Source organism: Podarcis bocagei (assembly GCF_964188305.1).
Source record: "Podarcis bocagei genome assembly, chromosome: 1".
Lineage (NCBI taxonomy): Eukaryota > Metazoa > Chordata > Lepidosauria > Squamata > Lacertidae > Podarcis > Podarcis bocagei.
In genome coordinates this window covers 6,797,084-6,816,866 of record NC_138125.1, presented here as the reverse complement: position 1 = coordinate 6,816,866, position 19,783 = coordinate 6,797,084, and the positions used below count along the sequence as shown (strand labels likewise).

Genomic DNA, 19,783 nt, shown 5'->3' with positions numbered 1-19,783 from the left:
AGATATATATCGGCCTCTCTTTCTCTCGCTGACCATAGAGTCTCCGCGACTTGTTAGGACCATAGAGATAAGAAAAGGAGGACGGGGACCGTTAGCACAAAGCGAGCGCGCGAGCGGAAGCGTCGCCCCGCAGGGTGGGAGGGGCCGCGACGGCGCGCGCAGAAGCCGCGCCCCGCCCTCTCGGCGAGGCCCCGCCCCTCCTTACGCCGTTTCTCCTTCCCTTTTCCCTCGCAGCCCTTTCCTGAGGGGGCCCGGCCGTAAAGCGAGGCGCCGGCGCGAAGTGTCGCGCTCTTCCCTCGTCCGCCCTCGCGCGAGAGCGGCGGCGGCGGCCTGGCCTGACGGGAAACCTGCCCTCGCTTTACGGCCGCTGGATGAGGAGGAGCGGAGGAGGGGAGCGGGAGGCGCCGCGGCTGCTGCTGCTGCTGCTGAGGGGATTTTGGGGTGAGGCGGAGACGGGGCGGCGGGGAAGGAGCGGCCTGGGGGTGAGCGCGTGTGGGCGAGGGGAGCGTCTCGGGCGGGGGTCGCCTCTCTTTCTCACGCTTCTCCCCCTTCCCCTTGCCGGTCTCTTCCCGCCTCAGGACATGGCCGAGGTTCCGCCCGGGCCTAGCAGCCTCCTCGCTTCGCCGCCGGGAGACGCCGCCTCGCTCCTCCTGCCCTTTCCGGGAGCCGCCGAGGAAGAGGAGGAGGAGGAGGAGGAAGAAGAGGAAGGCGGAGGAAGAAGGCCTCGCGAGGAAGAAGAGGAGGAGGAGGAGGCCGGGGATGAAGGCGCCCGGGACCGCCGCCGGCCTTGCCCGCCGCACCGGCGCAACCACCAGCTCAACGGGCTCATCTCCGGGCCGGACCTGCGGCACTTGCGCGGCCCCCTCAAGGGCAAGGTCCTGAGCGGCGGCGGCGGAGAGAAGCAGCGCCCGCCGGGCAGCAAGAGAGGTGGCGGCAGGAGCAGCCCCAGCCCCGGCTCCGCTGGCAAGACAATGGGACACGGGCAGCAGCAGGAAGAGGGTCCGGAGCTGCCCCCCCAGCAGCAGCCTCCCTCCTCGCTCAGCAACCACCACCACCACCCCCACCGGCTCCCCCGCTCCCAAGCAAGGACTGCGCAGCCCCCGGAGCAGCAGAAGCGCCCCCACGACGCTGCTTCTGCCCCCTCGGAAGGGGACAGGAATGGGCTGGCTGGAGCGGGAGGGGTGGAGGAGGAGGAGGAAGAGGAAGGAGGAGGAGGCCACCAGGAGGAGGAGGAGTCCCTGCTGCTCCTGTCCAGGTCCTTGGCTTCCAACTGCAGCTTGCAGAAATGCTCCCCGGGGCCCCCCACCACGGACTCTTCCTGGGGCCCCCAGCAGGTGGAGGAGGAAGGGGACCTGACGATACGATACGTCCGCTATGAGTCCGAGCTGCAGATGCCCGATATCATGAGACTGATCACCAAAGATCTGTCTGAACCCTACTCCATTTACACATATAGGTATTTTATCCACAACTGGCCTCAGCTTTGCTTTTTGGTAAGTTGGGGGAGGGGGTGAGGAAGGAGGCATGGTGAAGGAAGTTGGCGTTGAGGGGTGTAGAGGAAGGGTGGCTGGTGCAGGGTTGGGGAGCGGCGGGTGGTGTGGCGGTGGTCACAGGGGAAGCAAGTCCACATTTGGTCACTTTGTGGTTGAAATAAATGATACGCAGAGCCGGCTTGGTGACCTCTGTGGCTCAGCTGATTTGGCATAGGAATGTGTAAGTCTTCGGTTTATGGAGATTTCTGTGTAACTTCAAATTTGGGGTGTGCGTGTACAAGTAAGACCCTCAACCTTCTGTGTGCATTAGTTGTCATTGACATTACTTTCCCATTTGATTTCTTTTTAGCATTCCATCTCTCAACTTCAGCCCAGTAAAAATGAGAAATAGCCATATTAATGGTATCAATTGACAGCTGGCAGCTTTCATATCTGTAGAGAAGTTTTTAGAAACATTTTAGCCTGGATATTGTCTAGTCCCATCTTCCTTCAGACTAGCATTGATTTAAGCCCACATTACTTCTGAAAAGCAATTCAACACCTTTTAAAAGCCTCTAAAATGGATATTCTGTGTCATTACATAGTAATACATTTCCACTTGGAACTGTGGAACTGTGCTGTGCTGGAAATCTCTTTTGCATTGTATTCAGTTCTTATTCTCCCTAATGAAATTGGAACACAGCTGTCATCTGTCATACATTGAAAATTGTGTTTCTCCTTAGTCTCTACCAAATGATGCTATTTTTATTATTCATTTGGCTGCCTCACCTTCTTTTAGATATTATTCTGTGATGGTAGAGTACTGAGGCCTGTAGAGATTTCAGAATGCTGAAAGAAGTGATCACAGAGCTAGAAACTTGATGGTTTCTCCTTTTTTCTGTGGCGTGCCAATTTTAAATAGAAAGTTTACTTTTTCGTATCATCAAAAGTCTCATAAAAATGCATGTCTGAAGTATACATTTTAGTTACTGAAACAGCAGCTGGTCCACCTATATAGATTAGGGACTGTGTGGAAGCTTTGGGGAATTTTCTATTGAAGGGTAACTGTTGCTTGTGATATGTTAGAGAGCACCTAATCAAGTGCTCCTACTGCATTATATATGTTAAAGAACTTGTCAATGCTAAAGGGAAATATTAGTGTCCCACCATATAGCGAAATAGCAACCAGACTGGACTGCAGACTTATATGGTCAGAGCTCAGACTTGTCAGCCCCTCTTATGTTTATTTTTATGGATGCACATGCAGAAGTAGTAAATAATTTCAGGGTCAAAGCTGTGCTGTTACCGGATGATGAGAGTAGAGGTAAACTACATTCAAGGGAAAGGCAAATATTATGTCTCTAAAGACAATTATAAGTGGACATAAAATAGACTTTGTGAACTGTTTCTGGTTTTTAGATATTGTTTGTACAAGTATTTTGTTGAGCCTTTTAATGTAATCCTTGGAATTTATTTCATGAGGAGTGTAATAAGATATCTCCTTATTTTTTACAAGGAAATGCCACCTATGGAATTTTATATCAGTTGATTTTAAAACGTTTATGAACTGCTAGTTAGACAGCTTTTTAAGGGCTTGTGATGTGGAGAAGAGAACACTCATGGGCAAGCATCAATTGGCTAGGTAGAGAACAAAATTGGTTTGCGGGAAAAATCTTAAGGGGTGGTTCTCCATACTGGCAGCATCGGTCCAAATGCTCATCACACTTCTTGTTAGGTCTGTGAATCACACAGGCATTGTGTATCACTGCAGCAGATTGGTTATGTGACCTCAGAAGCCACTGGCTGGGCCAGTAACAAAACTGAACACCATGTGTATAATGCTGCCTACATGCTGCATTTGGTAAAGGGACTGAGGGTGTTCGCAAGCACCTGCTTTTAAGAAAAGTGATTAAGCATTTCAACTTCAGTCAGCCAATACCTTTGTTCTACACAGTTTCTGGCACTTGTGAGGCTGGTTTCTAAACACTCATTTGCAGGGTTGATGTTCCAGAAAGCTGAACAACAGCACCCAACAAAACTGAATTTTGGAAGGCCTTCTAGCAAGCAAACATTGCATTTATGGGTTTCAGCGGTTTATCGGTGCTAATAGATCTGTGGACGTTCTAATTATCAAATACGAAATGTTCTTCCTGAAGCTTTATGGCTTCTCTTCTCTGAACATATTAAAACTAATAATGCTGCAAGATGCTTAGTCCTCCCGGATTGATTAGCCTCTAACAAAATTAATCTGTCTGTAGTCTGTGCTTGATACTTTCAACATCCCTGAAGTCAGGTTTGATTTTTATTATTTTTTTTAAGCGGTAGTGTTGGAGTGAAGCACTAAGCTTCCTATAGTAATGGGACTTTCCTTGCTTAAAGTTGTAATGCTGGTGATACGCCATAGTCTCTCCCTGCTTGTGTGTTTAGAAGTCTGGTGAGCTTGGACCCTTGTGAATGTTGAACATGAATGGTAACAGAACATAAAACGAGAAATTTAAAGGTGACCTCATAAGGGCCGAATTTTTACTAGGCCAAGTTTCTAAATGGTGCTACTTGATAGTAAACTTCTGGTTTGGTTGCAGTTTGTGTTTTTATAGATTATTGTCCAGTGACCTAGTCTAAACCTAGCATTCAGTAATGCTTGCTCTCTTCTAGCTGTCATAGAAACATACATAGGAAACTGCCGTATACTGAATGGGGCTGTTGGTCCGTCTAATTCAGTTTTGTCTACACTGACCAGTAGTGGCTCTAGGGTTTCAGACTGAGGTTTCTCCCACCCAACCTGGAGATGTCATGAATTGAAGCTGTGACTTTCTAGATCCTCTGTCACTGAGCTGCAGCCCTGTCCTCTCAAAGATTCTCTCTTCTTTCCATGATTTGCTTGATTCAGATGCAAGCAATGATAAATGCTAACTAGCGCTACCTCAAAACCAACCATGGAAGAAAGGAAGTATATGCACACATTTGAGAGTAGGAAAGGCAGAAAGAGAATGGAAACCTGTCACATGCTGCTGATCTCTAAACTATGGTTTGTAGATTGAACTAGTGTGGTGACTGAATGAGGCCCGTGAATAAAAGCTGGAGAAGTAAATTCTAAGCAGCTTTGGTTAAATTCTGAGCTCCAAGTGAAATGCTGTTCATTTAGCTGTGTTGCTGGAACTAGAGACAGAAAGTTATTGTTTCCAGATAATAAAGTGACAACAGGAATTCAGGTATTGCTCATTGGCTTCAAAGATGAAAGACGTTAGCTTACAGCTGCTTATCTCTAGAATTTTTTGTCTTCACTATTGCAAGGCCATCAGTAAAAAGTGATTTGCGGCTGAAGTTTAAGGCAGGGCTCTTTGTGCCCACTTCTTAAAATACTACCAAAGTTTTCTGCAGGTCTTGTTATCTTCATGTCTGTGACCCTAGCTTCACTTCGAAGTGGATTCTAACTTGCATGCTTTCTTCATGCTTCTAACAATAATTGGCTGGGTGCCCTTTTAAGACATTAGGAACTAAGTGAGACCTGCTTTTATTCATGACTTGAGTGAAATCTTAAGAGAAAGCTGCTTGAAATGTCATCTTCTGTATGTCATAACATAGCCTGGGTGCTTCTGCTTCTGCTGCACAATGAAATCTACTCTTGCCTGCCTACCTACCAAATCTAAGACTCCATGTAACCTCTAAGGACAGAATGTAAGAGAACAGCTGTGCCAGCACGAGGGCACAAAATGCTTATGTTGTATGCCAGCGTAAGCATTTCTAAGTTCAAGCAGCTGGCTCTGTTCATCCTGCTATGCAAACGCTGTTCCCTGGCAAGAGGCGAGTAAGCCTATTGTATACTGTGTGTGTGTGTGTGCCCTTGAACTCACTACATGAATGCACACTTGTTCCAAGAGGTTTGTTAGGAAGAAAAACCGTACCCCCATTGATCATAATGGGAGAGTTAAGTACCTGCTTAAATCCCTCCTGTTCAACTTGATCAGAATTCAGGGTGCTTAACTGTAATTGGTTTGTGCCGCTAGCCTATAATGCTGCCTGATTCCAAGTGGTTTGGCCTGTAATGCATTATTACCCTTGGTGTCTCTTTAACAAAAGAAGATATAGCATGAACAGTCACGTAATACATTTGAGCTTCTTTGCACAAAAATTGGTGTTCTCTTAGCATATTCAGTGACACTTCTCAGGATCTGGCAAGAGGCGAGTAAGCCTATTGTATACTGTGCAAGGTTTCAGCCTAAGGCAAGAATTTAGCATAGGTTGGGGATTTCCCCCTCCCCTGTGTTTGAGAACTTGAGAAGGTAGTTGAACTCCTCTGCAACTCACAGTTGTTGCTTAATTTTTTATATCTTAAAAAACTTATGGGGCCCCTCTATGCCAGATTTTATGAAGAAAACATTTTGATGTGATGGATTGAATTTTAAATCCAGTAACTTTTCCTTCTGAGTCAGAGTGCTTGGGTTGGTCTCTGCATTGTCCTGCTGCACATGTTTTGTGGGTAGAGACTTGGATCTGAGAGGAGAGAGGTGCAGATTTAGCAAGGAAGCTCCCCTTAAGGTATTCCTTGGTGGTAAATTTTACACATTCAGTATATTTTATCACATAGGTTTATGAATCTTTTCAAATGAATTGATTTTGCAGCTTCTTTTCCTCACTCAATATTTTATGTGTGCAGGTGTGTCATAAGTGGATTAGGAAATGTACAATTAACTTCCATGAGTGCTTAAGTTATCAGTAATTAGTATTTTGTTGAAAGGATGAGAATTCTGAAACAAGTTTAGTTATGGCAAGTGATCTATGTATATATCAAAAACCTTTGTGTATATTTGTGTGAAAGAGGTGGTTTGGGGAGTGTAGATTTTTCTTTCCCTTCTTCACAGTCCTTCTTTGCAGTCCTCAAACCAGTTATTCCAGAATAGCTTCTGGAGTTCTCTGACTGCAGCTTTGTTTGTGACTTCCAGTTTAGTTCATGGTTAGAGGACAGTGGCTGTATATCATTAGAACAGCTTGCTAACTTAAATAATGCTTAGATTGTGTATTCCCTTCTCAGGATTTCAAAATTATTTTCCTCAGGCGAGTAATAGGGGGTCCATTCTTACCCCGAAACATTCGCATGCAGAGGCGCTGTTTCTGCGCATGCTCGTGGGGCGAAAGCCTGCTTCTGCACATGCTCATGCAGTGTAAACCTTTCCATTACTTATGGGTTTGCCACATGCATAACCCGAAGGATACGTATCCAGAGGTGTTTGCAACTAGAGGTACCACTGTACTGGTATCGATGCATTCTTTGAATTGCATGAGGCCTTCCTTTACATAATCTTTTAGGAGTTCTGGGTAGAATAGGAACTAGGCTGAAATCAGTAGCATGTATCCTAAATGACAAGCAGAAACAAGCTTGCACAAGGGGACTTTCCTGTCTCTTCTGCATCCACCCAAAAGCCCCTGAGGAGAGGCCAGGCAGGAGGGTGTTCCTAAAAGGCATGGGGGGGGGGACATGCTTTTGAGCAGAGATGCCTTCTGCAGATGAAGCTCTCCTTGCCCTGTCTTCCACAGTGGAGAAGGTCCTCCACCCCTCAGAGAGAGAGAGAGACTTCTCAGGGTGGTGGGGCTTTGAGGGAACAGGAAAGTGAGCTTTCTTAAATTTGTGCTACTTAGAATCCAAGCCAGTCAATGTAACAATTTGAGAAATCATCCTCGAAATTTGCCATACTACAAAATGTGTAGTGTACGCTTTAGTTACTGGGAGATGCATCTGCCTTCATTTGTAAAGCAAATAACTTCCAGAAAGCAATCTTGCTGTAAATGTACCTATAGAATGGTGAGTTTTCTGGCACTGCATATTGCCCTCTTAATCTACAAAAAATGTTCTTGGGTTGTTGTTTTTTTCAAGGCAATGGTAGGAGACGAGTGTGTAGGTGCCATCGTCTGCAAGTTGGATATGCACAAAAAGATGTTTCGCAGAGGTTATATAGCCATGTTAGCAGTGGATTCCAAATACAGAAGAAAAGGCATAGGTAAGAATAGCATTTGTGTCCTTTTTTAAATAAATAAAAATATATCTAAAAGTTGCTGATAAGTTGCTGCTTTGGGATGAAATCTTGATTACACCCTTCTTGTGTTACAAGTTATTTTTGAACGTTATTGTTTTTAGGTGAGAAAACTTGCAGTTCTCCAGCCCATCTCTACAGTCTTTGAAGTCCATAATAGACTCCTGATAATAATCTGTTTTTCTTGTTCATTAACAATTCCATATGACTGTAGTTTGTTTTTAAATAATCATAACGTACACAAAAGATGGAGAAACTGGGCATGACCGGAAAACATAAGATGCACCAGACATGCACTAGTCTGGGTCCTGTTTAGAGTTCCATCATGGGGAGAAAAGAGAGTTGATCTTTTTTTATTTAGAGTAGCTGCACCGTTGTGTTGTGGAATACTTACAGCTGTGTGGTGCATCCCATGTTCATAAAAATAATATGCAATCCATGTTATGAAAATCATGTCTTAAGGACATACACTTAATCATGCAAATCACCGAAAGCCCTCCAGTATATGTGTGTCTGTGTTGAGGGAACAGCAAACAAAAATTAAATAAAAAGCTGAAACCGGGCCTCTGTGAGTTCACCAGCTTGCCCACCACCAGGTGATAACTTCACCTTCTCAGCAAGTTTCCTGTGTTTGTTAAATTGAGCCATCATGAATTCATTGAAGTGTGTCATGGCTGCATTTTGAAGGAAATTGCCAGTGTTGGGCACTACAGGGCCTCGGGGCTGCTACACGATAAAACCCCTAATCTATCTACCTACATTTGCTGTGAACAGATGGCATCCCTCAGGTGGCCAGATGTAGCCTGACAACTACCAGTTGCCAGCCGTTTTATGTATGCCTTAAATGAACCAAAAGCCAGGGGAGAACCCCTCCCCCCCCCTTAATGCAAATGTAGGTGCCATGAATGAATGGTAAATTGGATATGAAGCAGAAACTACTCTCCCACTCCCATTTTAGAAGGAATTTGTTAGGCGTTCCTCCCCAAATACACTTCAGCTTTAGGCTTGGTTACAGAAATTGGCGGTTTCCAATTTAATCCCAGCCACCTTGTTCAGACCAGGATTCCACAAGGAGATGGGACTAGCTCCCACACTTGTGCTCTGCCTTGGCCCTCTGAGCTCTGAAGGCTTGCTTTGCGGGGAACTGGGAGAAGAAAGCTTGCCATGGCAGTTGGGAGTAAGTGAATTCACGGGCCATTGCTTCAGATCGCTGGTACGGCACACTGTTGACTGGCAGGGATCTAAAGAGTCCCTTTTGCAGACACACCAGGGTGCTTTGGTTTTCTCTGTCCACAGCAGCAACTTATTGGACACAGCTTGGTTCCCTGCTTATTCACTGACATAGAAACTCATTTATTATCTTCCCCCAGCGTTCATTCTAGTTGCATCCTATTGAAGATTGGCATGCCTCTTTTATGTGCAGTGCATGCTCTTCGAGGTGGTTGCCTTGCCTTGTACGTGGTAGACTTCCTTGGTTAAAACACGTCTAAACGGAAATCTGAACTACACTAAGGGAACAAATACAAAACCTGGGAGAGGGGAGGGTCCAAAGCATGACATTTTATGAGAAGCAAAATTCTGACAATGCAGACAATTGAAGGTTGTTGTTTTTTAATGCCAAGGCCTTAGTTGCACAACCCATGATGCCTCACACTTTTAGCCCCTTATCCTGTACCCCAGAATCTTCCCTGGCCATACAGTTCATTATAGTATTGCAGGCTAGGTGGCCCTAGCTGTTGTAACACCTTCATTATTTTAAATCTGATTTATTGTTCTGTGGTTGTTTTCCTGGAAGCTGCTTTGTCCTCCTTCTTCAGTAAAAACAAAATAAAAAAGACTTCAATAAGGCCAGTGCTTCAGTTTGAATTAGGAGACAGGAAATGCCCAGCCCAATTTGATGCAGAGGGCTAAGAGGCCTTTTTATTTTGAATTAGAGAAGGTATTTTATCTTGGTTGTTCAGAATAGTCATAGTAATCATTAATTATGTACATTTGCTTTTATGCTATAGCCTGAACTCTAGGAGCTAATTGGTGCTGAAATAATTTGTACCAGTGGTTTAAATTTGTTGCTTTTAATCTCTATTCCAGGTACAAACTTGGTTAAGAAAGCTATTTATGCCATGGTAGAAGGAGATTGCGATGAGGTGAGTCTTTTCTTCATTTGAAGGAAGTATGTTTTCATTCCTCGCTTCGCTAGAAGGCCATCATTTCAAATGCCATTTGCTATGTAAGCAACTGTTCTGTTAGAGCAGAATATAGAACACATTCAGAAAGATACATTATTCTGAGATCTTTCTGTGACTCCAGGAAATGAGTTAGCATCTGTTTGACTGTTTTAGACAGGGCAGTGATGTCTATAAAGACTGTTTTTACAAACATCAAAAAACAGTTACAAAAATTAACAGTTGTCTGGAGTAAGGGCACCTTAAAGTGGCATTTCTGGCTTGTGTACTAAAAGTTTAAGGTGTTGTAGACTATGCAAAACTGTGACAGTTTTTACTCTTAAAAAAACCACCACATGACTAATAAGGCTTTATTACATGAAAACACATCTTGGGTATCAGCAGCTTCAGTATTCTCTGGGGCTAATACTTTCTCTTCACAATAGTCTGGGTCCAGAAGTGGTTTTCCACCCAAACATCCCCCTTAGCAGCCGCCAGACTTTATTATAAAGTTGGTGCTATCTAGCAAGAAGAACCGATGAAGCGCATCACTTGCGCATAGCTGATGTGTTGCATTTAAAAACCTGGCAGTGGAATTTACCATGTAAACACATGAAATCTCTCTCGCACACATCATCTGAAAGCAATTTCCCCCCATCCTTTTGTCTATGAGCAAAGCTTTGGGATTTTTTTGTGGCACACTTTGATTACAATAATGTTGGGCCTGTGCTGGAGGAACTACATGTGACCCAGAGGGAGACACCTACCCTTAAAAGCGCAATACAGGATACCATTCCTTTTGTTGATCAGTGGGCTATCCTTTTGTTGATCTGTTTTGCTAATCTTCCTGGTTTGGTGCTGTGCCCTACAGCCTTCCCTGCCTCCTCCCTTGATCTGCTTGAATTCCCTTAAAACTGATTTGTCTTTTGCTGCCCAAATTTAGTCCACTGAACTAGGACCAAACCAGGACGATGGGCGGAAAATCTGAAATTATGGCTTGGTTCAGACACCGTACCAAATCTATGGTTTATGCTAACCACTGCTCAGAGCATTCAAATGTCCCACCTATGGTTTAGAGTTTCTTTCCCATTTCCTCCCTCTTTGCTCAGCACTCCTGTCTCAAGATTTAGTGCCTTCCAGGCATACAGCAGCAGCTGTAACTTATTCAGCTTTGGCATCGCACCAAACCATAACTAATACAAACTATAGTTTGCAAACTCACATCGCATCACAGGCCACAGTTTCTAATTCCAACTCGCTGCCAAATTGCAAACCATGGCTTATCAAATCGGACATCGAGCCAAACATCCTTAGTCATCTTAAAACAGTTACTGCTTTTTAGGAGCTCTGAATAGGAACCTAATAAAATCAACCGATCAGAACTAATGTTGAAATCTTGACTTGGAAGCAGCTTGTTTTTGAAAGGGCAAACTGGTAGAAAGGCTTTCATGAACAACCACAAAAGAGAACCTTGAAGTACTTAGAATACCAATAAACAGGAATTTCAGCATTAACTCACACCTGCTGAACCAACAGAGTAAACAATGGAATGAATGCTGCAGGTTGTGCTGACTACTTGCAATGATAATTTATTGCCCTGCCTTGAAAACAAAGGTGTTGCATATGACAGCTAAAGATTCATTTGCTTCATAAATGCACAAAATTCATTTTTGAAAAAAACACCGTGGAAGTTAATAAATATCTCCCCTTACCTGTAAAAGGCCAGGAAAATAATGATAGCTATCAAAGACTGAGGTGTTTATTTCATTTTAACATAACAGTACAAATAAGCCCACTCAGGCAGAAAAATAGCAAAATTTCATTGTGGAAATGACCATTGCTTGAGCCAAAAAAGGAAAAGAAACAAGAAATACAGAGACAATTCTAATTAAAGTGAAAACCAATGAGATACATCTTCAGCAGGAGTCAGCAAGCTTTTTCAGCAGGGGGCTGGTCCACTGTCCCTCAGACCATGTGGGGGGCCAGACTATATTTTTTTTTGGGGGGGTGAACAAATTCCTAAGCCCCACAAATAACCCAGAGATACATTTTAAATAAAAGGACACATTCTACTCATGTAAAACCATGCTGATTCCTGGACCGCCCGCGAGCTGGATTGAGGAGGCGATTGGGCTGGATTCGGCCCCCGGGCCTTAGTTTGCCTACCCATGATCTTCAGCTTTAAAATGGTAGCCTTGCTACGTATTACTGAGGGGGTCAATGTTGTCCTAGTTGTTGCCCCATTTCTCTTTTCTTCTTTGAACCCCCATTGCTTTTCTCATAGAATTGTAGAGTTGGAAGGGATCCCGATGGCCATCTAGCCAAACCCCCTGCAATGCAGAAATCTCAACTAAATCATATATTATATATGGCCATCCAACCTCTGCTTAAAAATCTCCAAGGAAGAAGAGTCCACCACATCTTCTGGAAATCTGTTCCACTATTGAACAGCTCTTACTGCCAGAAAGTTCTTCCTGATGTTTAGTTGGAATCTCCTTGTAACTTGAATCCATGGGTTCAGGTCCTGCCATCTGGAACAAGAGAAAAACCAGCTTGTGCCATCTTCCATATTTGAAAATAGCTATCCTATCTCCTCCCAGCCTCCTATTACCCAAGCTAAACATACCCAACTCCCTCCGCCGTTCCTCATAAGGCTTGGTTTCCAGACCCTTGATCATCTTAGTGGCTGTCTTCTGCCCACATTCCAGCTTGGCAACATCCTTTTTAATTAGTCTCCAGCATCCTTTCCCGAACCTGGAGCCCTAGATATATTTTGAACTGCATTTCCCTGGTGCTGTTTTGAATTGAACTATTCCTTGAAGAGCTTGAAGTTCCCGAACAATTGGATTATTCAGATTTATAAATTCCAGTTTGCATTTATAGTAGATGATGCAGTAAGTTAGAAGGCTGAAACAGGAGCATTCAGTGTGAATCCCCTTTGTTTCAGGTCTATTGACCATAATAAACTATTATGACGATGCGTCCTCTTACCTTGCCATATATTTAATTCTGATGCATTTGGGCCTGAGCCATTCATGTGTGTACATTTCTCACTACTCAGCAGCTTTAGTCTGAACTAAACAATGTGTGCTGAAAAGTACAGTGGTGCCTCGCAAGACGAAAAGAATCCGTTCTGTGATTCTCTTCGTCTAGCGGTTTTTTCGTCTTGCGAAGCAAGCCCATTGAAGGATTAGCGGCTTTTAGTGGCTTATCGGCTTATTGGATCAGCTGATAAGCGGCTTAGCGGCTTAGAAAAGGGGGGGGAGGGGAAAAACCCCGCAGGAACTCACAAGACATTTTCGTCTTGCGAAGCAAGCCCATAGGAGATTCGTTTTGCGAAGCACCTCCAAAATGGAAAACTCTTTCGTCTAGCGAGTTTTCCGTCTTGCGAGGCATTCGTCTTGCGGGGCACCACTGTATTGTATTTTGATGTCGCAAGTAATAAAAGTTCTCTCTGCGGTGATGGATCTACAGTGGTACCTTGGGTTACATATGCTTCAGGTTACATACGCTTCAGGTTACAGACTCCGCTAACCCAGAAATAGTACCTCGGGTTAAGAACTTTGCTTCAGGATGAGAACAGAAATTGTGCTCCAGCAACGCGGCGGCAGCAGGAGGCCCCATTAGCTAAAGTGGTGCTTCAGGTTAAGAACAGTTTCAGGTTAAGAACGGACCTTCGGAATGAATTAAGTACTTAACCCGAGGTACCACTGTATTACTATTTCATGCATGCGTATGGTCACTTTACGTAGCAGTTACTGAATAATTCACACACACACACACACACACACACACACACACCCAAAAGAGAGAGAGAGAGAGTTTCAGCATTTAACATACATTCAAAACATAATTTCGTCTTTTCTCATTTTGGTTGGCTTGCCACTCCTTTTTCCACGGAGGAGTTGTTCTCCCCTTCTGCACCCTATCTTCTCACTATCAAATCATAACCATAATATTATAATCTAATGCAGTTAAAAAGGTAAAGGTACCCCTGCCCGTACGGGCCAGTCGTGTCCGACTCTAGGGTTGTGCGTCCATCTCCCTTAAGAGGCCGGGGGCCAGCGCTGTCCGGAGACACTTCCGGGTCACGTGGCCAGCGTGACGAAGCTGCTCTGGCGAGCCAGCACCAGCGCAGCACACGGAAACGCCGTTTACCTTCCCGCTAGAAAGCGGTACCTATTTATCTACAGTGGTGCCTCGCAAGACGAAAATAATTTGTTCCGCGAGTCTTTTCGTCTTGCGATGTTTTTTGTCTTGCGAAGCACGGTCCGTCGCAACTGCGCCTCTTCAAGCGGCTTTAAGAAAAAAGCGCAAGACGTTTTCGTCTTGCGAAGCAAGCCCATAGGGAAATTCGTCTAGCGAAGCAACGCAAAACCGAAAAACCCTTTCGTCTAGCGAGTTTTTCGTCTTGCGAGGCATTAGTCTTGCGGGGCACCACTGTACTTGCACTTAGGGGTGCTTTTGAACTGCTAGGTGGCCAGGAGCTGGGACCGAAAGATGGGAGCTCACCCCGGCGCGGGGATTCGAAACCGCCGACCATACGATCGGCAAGTCCTAGGCACTGAGGTTTTACCCACAGCGCCACCCGCGTCCTCTGTAATGCAGTTACAGAGTAATTAATACATACTTGTGGGCAATGCAGTGTTGGACTATCACAGTGGTGTGGCAGAGCCCAGGCTTCTGTGGCCTTTTGAATGTCTGAGCACAGCCAGTGTCTTAAAATAGCACTGGTGGAAGTGAAGGCTGCCTGTGTAGTTAGAAAAGCAAATACTTCTAGAGAGAATGTTAGTGGAGTTTGTTTGGTTTATGGCTCATTCCATCCTTAGAGTTCAGGGTGGACATAGTGTTGTTAATCACAAAATCTGTTGCAACTTGAAACTTCAGCTCCCTCATTCCTGGCCACCCCAACTCAACATATATAAATTGGCTTTATGGATATTTTGGGAGGCAACTGTGATCTGTGGTTTTCCACTCGTGACGGTGCTGATGGACGTGAAGCAGCTTCATTTGTGGATATGCTTAACTTGCAATAGGTAGCGATGGCTGCATACATTTGGAGGAAGAGGAGGCATTGAATTAGGGTATTGGGGAAATAAGAAACTTCCTAGGTGGGGCAGTGAAGCGGTAGGGCTGTGAACTACCCATGTGGCAGCGGATAGCAAGAAGGGGCAGAGGTGCATACAAGAAGCATTATGCTCTCGTTGATGCTGATTATTATCATTATGTGCATGCTTCAAAGGCAAGAGTCTGCAAATGCAGCTGTCAGAGGAAACCATAAAACTTTAATCAGCCAAACCACCTGCCCCTGTACAAAGTGGCCTAGAGGACCGTCTCTGAATTGCACTAGGCTTCAGAGTCTCCAGAAAAGAGTAAAACGACTCCCAGCTTCAGACTGCATCTGAAGCTCAGTCTCCACTTCGGAGCCTCTCAGGATGCTGAAGGGTTTCGGAGAGGGACAGGAGGTAATTGGGAATAACAGTGTCTCCACCCCCATCGTTGTGCCCGGACACTGAGGTCCAGCGCTGAGGGCCTTTTGGTGGTTCCCTCACTGCGAGAAGCAAAGCTACAGGGAACCAGGCAGAGGGCCTTCTCAGTAGTGGCACCCGCCCTGTGGAATGCCCTCCCATCAGATGTCAAAGAGATAAACAACTACCTGATATTTAGAAAACATCTGAAGGCAGCCCTGTTCAGGGAAGTTTCTAATGTTTGACATTTTGATGTGTCTTTGTTGGAAGCCGCCCAGAGTGGCTGGGGAAACCCAGCCAGATGAGCGGGGTACAAATAATAAATTATTATTATTATTATTATTATTATTATTATTATTATTATTATTATTATTATTATTATTATTACAGCTGCCTCTAAGATCTGGTAAAGGTGAGCAGTAGAATAGAACTGGGATGGCCAGTTGACTGTTGGCAGGCTAAATCAGGGCTCTAGTGTCTCTTAAGAAACTTCAATCAAGATGTGGTGTAACTTTAGCTTTCTGTTCCTCTTATAAGAAAAAACATGTCTCAAGTGTATTGTATGTTTACATACACAGTGTGTGCTCAGAAAGATAAAGCGTGTTGCTGCCTTCTGTACTTTCACTGTGAGGGCTACAGCCAATTTCCCTTCTTGAGAGGGTCTTTCAGAGGCATATTCGATCATCGTTTTCCGTTACCCTCTATGGTCTTGGGCAGCCCTCATCTAGGTAACGCCAGCTTAACTATATAATGTCTGAGCATCTGAGAGATGGTTAGATTGTTCTGGCACCAGGCTGCCATTAGGAGAACATAGAATATGTCCTTCGGCATTTTAGAGAACCGGTTGTATGGATTCATGTACACACACAATTTATTTGTTGCATATCTTGGCTCTATGAAACGCCTTTTCTCAGATCAACAGTCCCAGATTTAGCTTGCTATGTTCACATCCTGTCAATGGAAGAACAGGTTATCAGTGAGAATGTATCACCATTTGAAATTGTGGTTGTTGGTTTGTTTTAAAATAACATCTTGGTCCATCCTTATGCCACAGGAGCTCAAGAGATGAAATGTGCGCCCCCCCCCTTTTTCCGTCTTCTTGCAAAACTGTGAGGGAATTGTTAGGCTGAGGATATGACTCAGCCAAGATCCCCTGAAGTGCTTCATGACTGAGTGGAGATATGAACCCACATCTTTCTAGTCAGTCAATACTCTGAATTGTTGTAGTTGCAAACCTTGGTCCTCCTTTGTAAATGCATTAGTTGTTTTTTCAAAAACAAACAAACACACCCACATGCTGGACAGGTGATTTAAACATGCATATTTGAATCAGCAAATTGATTCCTTGGCCAGTTCTGGGGGTTTCTATAGTGATATTCTACGGGACTACAGATAATTTGAAGCTGAAATACAAGAATCTGACTGCTGCTTAAATATATATCAATCTGATGAACCTCGGAGTTTCAGAAAAATGCAGTATCGCTTGAAAATTTTGTCATCTTCTTTTGCAGGTTGTCTTGGAGACCGAGATCACAAACAAGTCCGCGTTGAAACTTTATGAAAACCTTGGCTTTGTTCGAGACAAGAGGCTGTTCAGATACTATTTAAATGGAGTTGATGCACTGCGTCTTAAACTGTGGCTGCGTTGATAGGAGGCCATCCTTGCGCCCAGGACTCCTCTCCCCAACCAGCCGGGCAGCGGCGTCCTTTGCATGCAATGCAATTTGTGTGAAATTGCTTTGCAGGTGGACATAATAACTTCCATGCAGCTCTTCTCTGTGAGTGTCTCATCGAACGTCGCACCTAAATCGTTGCACTGTGTGGCATGGCACGTCTTGTTCTGAATTTGCAACAGGTTGTTTCAGACTTCAGATCCTCTTGGTAACCAGGAAGATGTGCCAGTAGGTAACCAAGATCCCTGTTCATTTGCAAGTCTACTGACTCCTGATATATACGATGGTGAACATTTTATCCAAGAACCTGTGTAATGTGGAACACAACTTTTTTTTTCCCCCGGTTCCAGAGAGAGAGAAAAAGATAAGCCAATGTAGATTGTAAAAAGAAAATAAAAAAAAATACTATAAGTATACTAACATTTCATACAAAACTCACCATAGGTTTTTTTTTTCTCTGGGGAAAATAAAAACTGCTTCAACTTTAGGTTTTATTTTTCAATATTTTCATTCTTAAATATTGGTACCTCAGTGATTAGTGGATGAAAAAATGTATTGTAGGGTGGGGTGTGTGTTACATCGAGTAACGGTGACAATAAAATTGCGTCTGCCAGTGCCTGTATAGATAGTATATTTGTCTCCACCGCTGACTTTTGAGTGCATGCTTTGCTTGATTCCCTCCCACCCTTTTTTTTTTGTCTTTGCAAGAACAGATTTTATTTAAACTCTGGATTTGATAATAAATTATTTCATTTATGATTTGGAAACTTCTCCCAGGTGAGGGCTTAAAAAGCCCGTCTCTTACAGCAAGAAGTGTAAGCTATTTTTTTTTTTTTTTTGAGTGGCTGCTAAAAGGGAGTCTGATGCACTTTTTCCTTTAAAGAGAGTGAGGGATCTTTTTTTATATATAAAAAAACAAAACCACAAAGCAGTAAATTAATGTAGATTGGATCAATTTTTGTTTAATCAAAATTATCACTAGAATAGCGAAAGAGGCATTATTTTAAAGTAGTTGGAAGAACGTAATTTTGATTTGGGTTCACATTGCTTTGCTTCCATGTTCTTAAAAATGTTTCAGTTCTCAGTTCTTGGTCTTGGAAATAAATTTCAAGTTGCACCGTACCCATCTTTAAGCTGCATTCGCTTTCTCTCCTTCTTTTAACGAAAGCCAAAACTCTTGCAGTTTTAATTTTCTTCGGATTAATTTGGCAGAGAGGTGTTCAAAGGTTTGATACAAACCCCGACCCCCTTTTCAGAATGGGCTACATCGGCTTGTTAAAACCAGTATCCTTTTTCAGCAGCGGCACAGTGTGTACTTCTGTCTGTCAGTGCAATATGTAAAGCAAATCATTTCTTTTTGGCAGTTCGGCAATGACAGCGTTGGTATATATATTATATACAATATATATATATATAAGCAAAACATTAAAATGACCCTAGATGACTCGTGGAAAAAATAAATCGTTTCCTTATATCGGAAGGAAAATCTTCAGAATTCAACTTTGCCTTACTATGTTGTTTGTTAAGGATTCAACCTGTCTTAAACAACAACAGCAATGGTTTGAGTTAACTGTAAATTTGAGAGTACCTGATTTCCAGTCACCCTTTGGAGAAGGACAACCCATTCTGGACAGCTTAGTAAGTTTAAAGGAAGGCCATCCCTATTTTGCACAGTCTGAGCATCTTCCCCACTATGTATAAGTTGTGAATTGTATTTGGGAAAAATAAAGGATTTTAATTTAAAACTGGCACTTCTCTCTGGACACAATTTGTGTGGCTCACCTCTCCCTCCACCGTGGCCCCCCAATCTGAATCAGGCCTTATCTCTATCAATTCGAGTGAGTGCCCTGCTAGCAGGACTCGCCATGTTTGCAGCAGCAGATAATGTCCTGTTGAGCATCCACCAGGCATCTGTTTCCTACAAGGGTGTAGCTATCGAACAATCGTGCAAGTCCATCTTTGCCACTAATAAAGCCAAGAGTTTGGGCAATGGGGTGCCTAAGTATATGCTACAAAGACATAATAATGGAAGCATCTTTTTGTTACTGCTTCCCACCCCAGTATATAATTTTGTTTGACGCTACAGAAAGTAAGCCAGGAGGATTGGAGGTCTGCGTCTAGCCACCGTAAGAGTAATTGACGTGAGTTTTCTGGTATAAAACCATGAGATTTTCTTTAAAGTGCTGGTAACCCTCTTGTTTAATTATTGAGGCTTACAGTGAAAAATCAGAAATAATTCTTTTTAAAAACAAAGGATAAATCTTCCTGGACTATATAACTTTTCAACTTTAGGTGTGCATTGCATGTTTGAATAAACTGGGGTTTTTTTGCAAGGGGGGAACCCACTGCAATATGAAAATCATGAAACATTTTAACTTCAATTACTTCTCAGTATGCTAGCTCTCTACATACAGAAAGTTTCTCATTTTTGTGCTTGCATATTTAACTGCTCCCACGTGTTAACCTCTCATCTAAAATCCAAAGTGCCGTAATCCTGAACGATCTGTCCCAAGTGCATTTTAGGAATATTTAATCTGTAGATTGTGTTTTTTCTTCCCAGCTGGCTGAATTCCTCCAGAACGCCACTATTGAGTCCACTTCAAATACAATCTTGAGCATGCTGTGTACATCTTTCCTGTGTTGGAAGAATGCTGCTTGAAGTATTAGTAACTGTGGCAAAACAGTACTGGGACCATGTTTGAGGTACTCATCTATTCCCAATTTTGGAAGGCAAAAGGCGTGTTCTGAAGGCCTGTTGCAGCAGCAAGATGAGGGTTTAGAAAAAAAGAAGTTTCAACTAACCAATCAGTTTCTAATGTTCTTTCCAAAAGAGATTTGTCTTCAAGTACAAAAACATTCTTTGCAGTCCTGACAATTGCATTGCATCAAATCACCGTGAGGGGGGGAAAACTTGATTCAGATAGTGTTAATTAGTTGAAAACTTCAAGCAGATATCAAAACAAAAAATACAGCTGATTT

The 19,783-nt window shown here is 43.6% G+C and overlaps 1 protein-coding gene across 1 annotated transcript; it reads left to right on the top strand.

Moving 5' to 3' along the window:
• Nucleotides 1–265: 265 nt before the first annotated feature.
• NAA30 (N-alpha-acetyltransferase 30, NatC catalytic subunit) lies at nt 266–18,552 on the top strand. The gene is made up of 5 exons (XM_081193591.1): nt 266–441; nt 579–1,493; nt 7,345–7,468; nt 9,590–9,645; nt 16,643–18,552. The coding sequence occupies exons 2-5, from the start codon at nt 582–584 to the stop codon at nt 16,778–16,780; spliced, it is 1,230 nt and encodes a 409-aa protein (XP_081049717.1). The 5' UTR covers nt 266–441; nt 579–581; the 3' UTR covers nt 16,781–18,552.
• Nucleotides 18,553–19,783: the final 1,231 nt, after the last annotated feature.

Excerpts from the sequence above, each read along its gene's own strand:
- NAA30 (XM_081193591.1), top strand. The coding sequence starts at position 582 with ATGGCCGAGGTTCCGCCCGGGCCTAGCAGCCTCCTCGCTTCGCCGCCG. Across the intron at positions 7,469-9,589 it reads ATACAGAAGAAAAGGCATAG|GTACAAACTTGGTTAAGAAA; the intron begins GTAAGAATAGCA and ends TCTCTATTCCAG. Across the intron at positions 9,646-16,642 it reads TAGAAGGAGATTGCGATGAG|GTTGTCTTGGAGACCGAGAT; the intron begins GTGAGTCTTTTC and ends CTTCTTTTGCAG.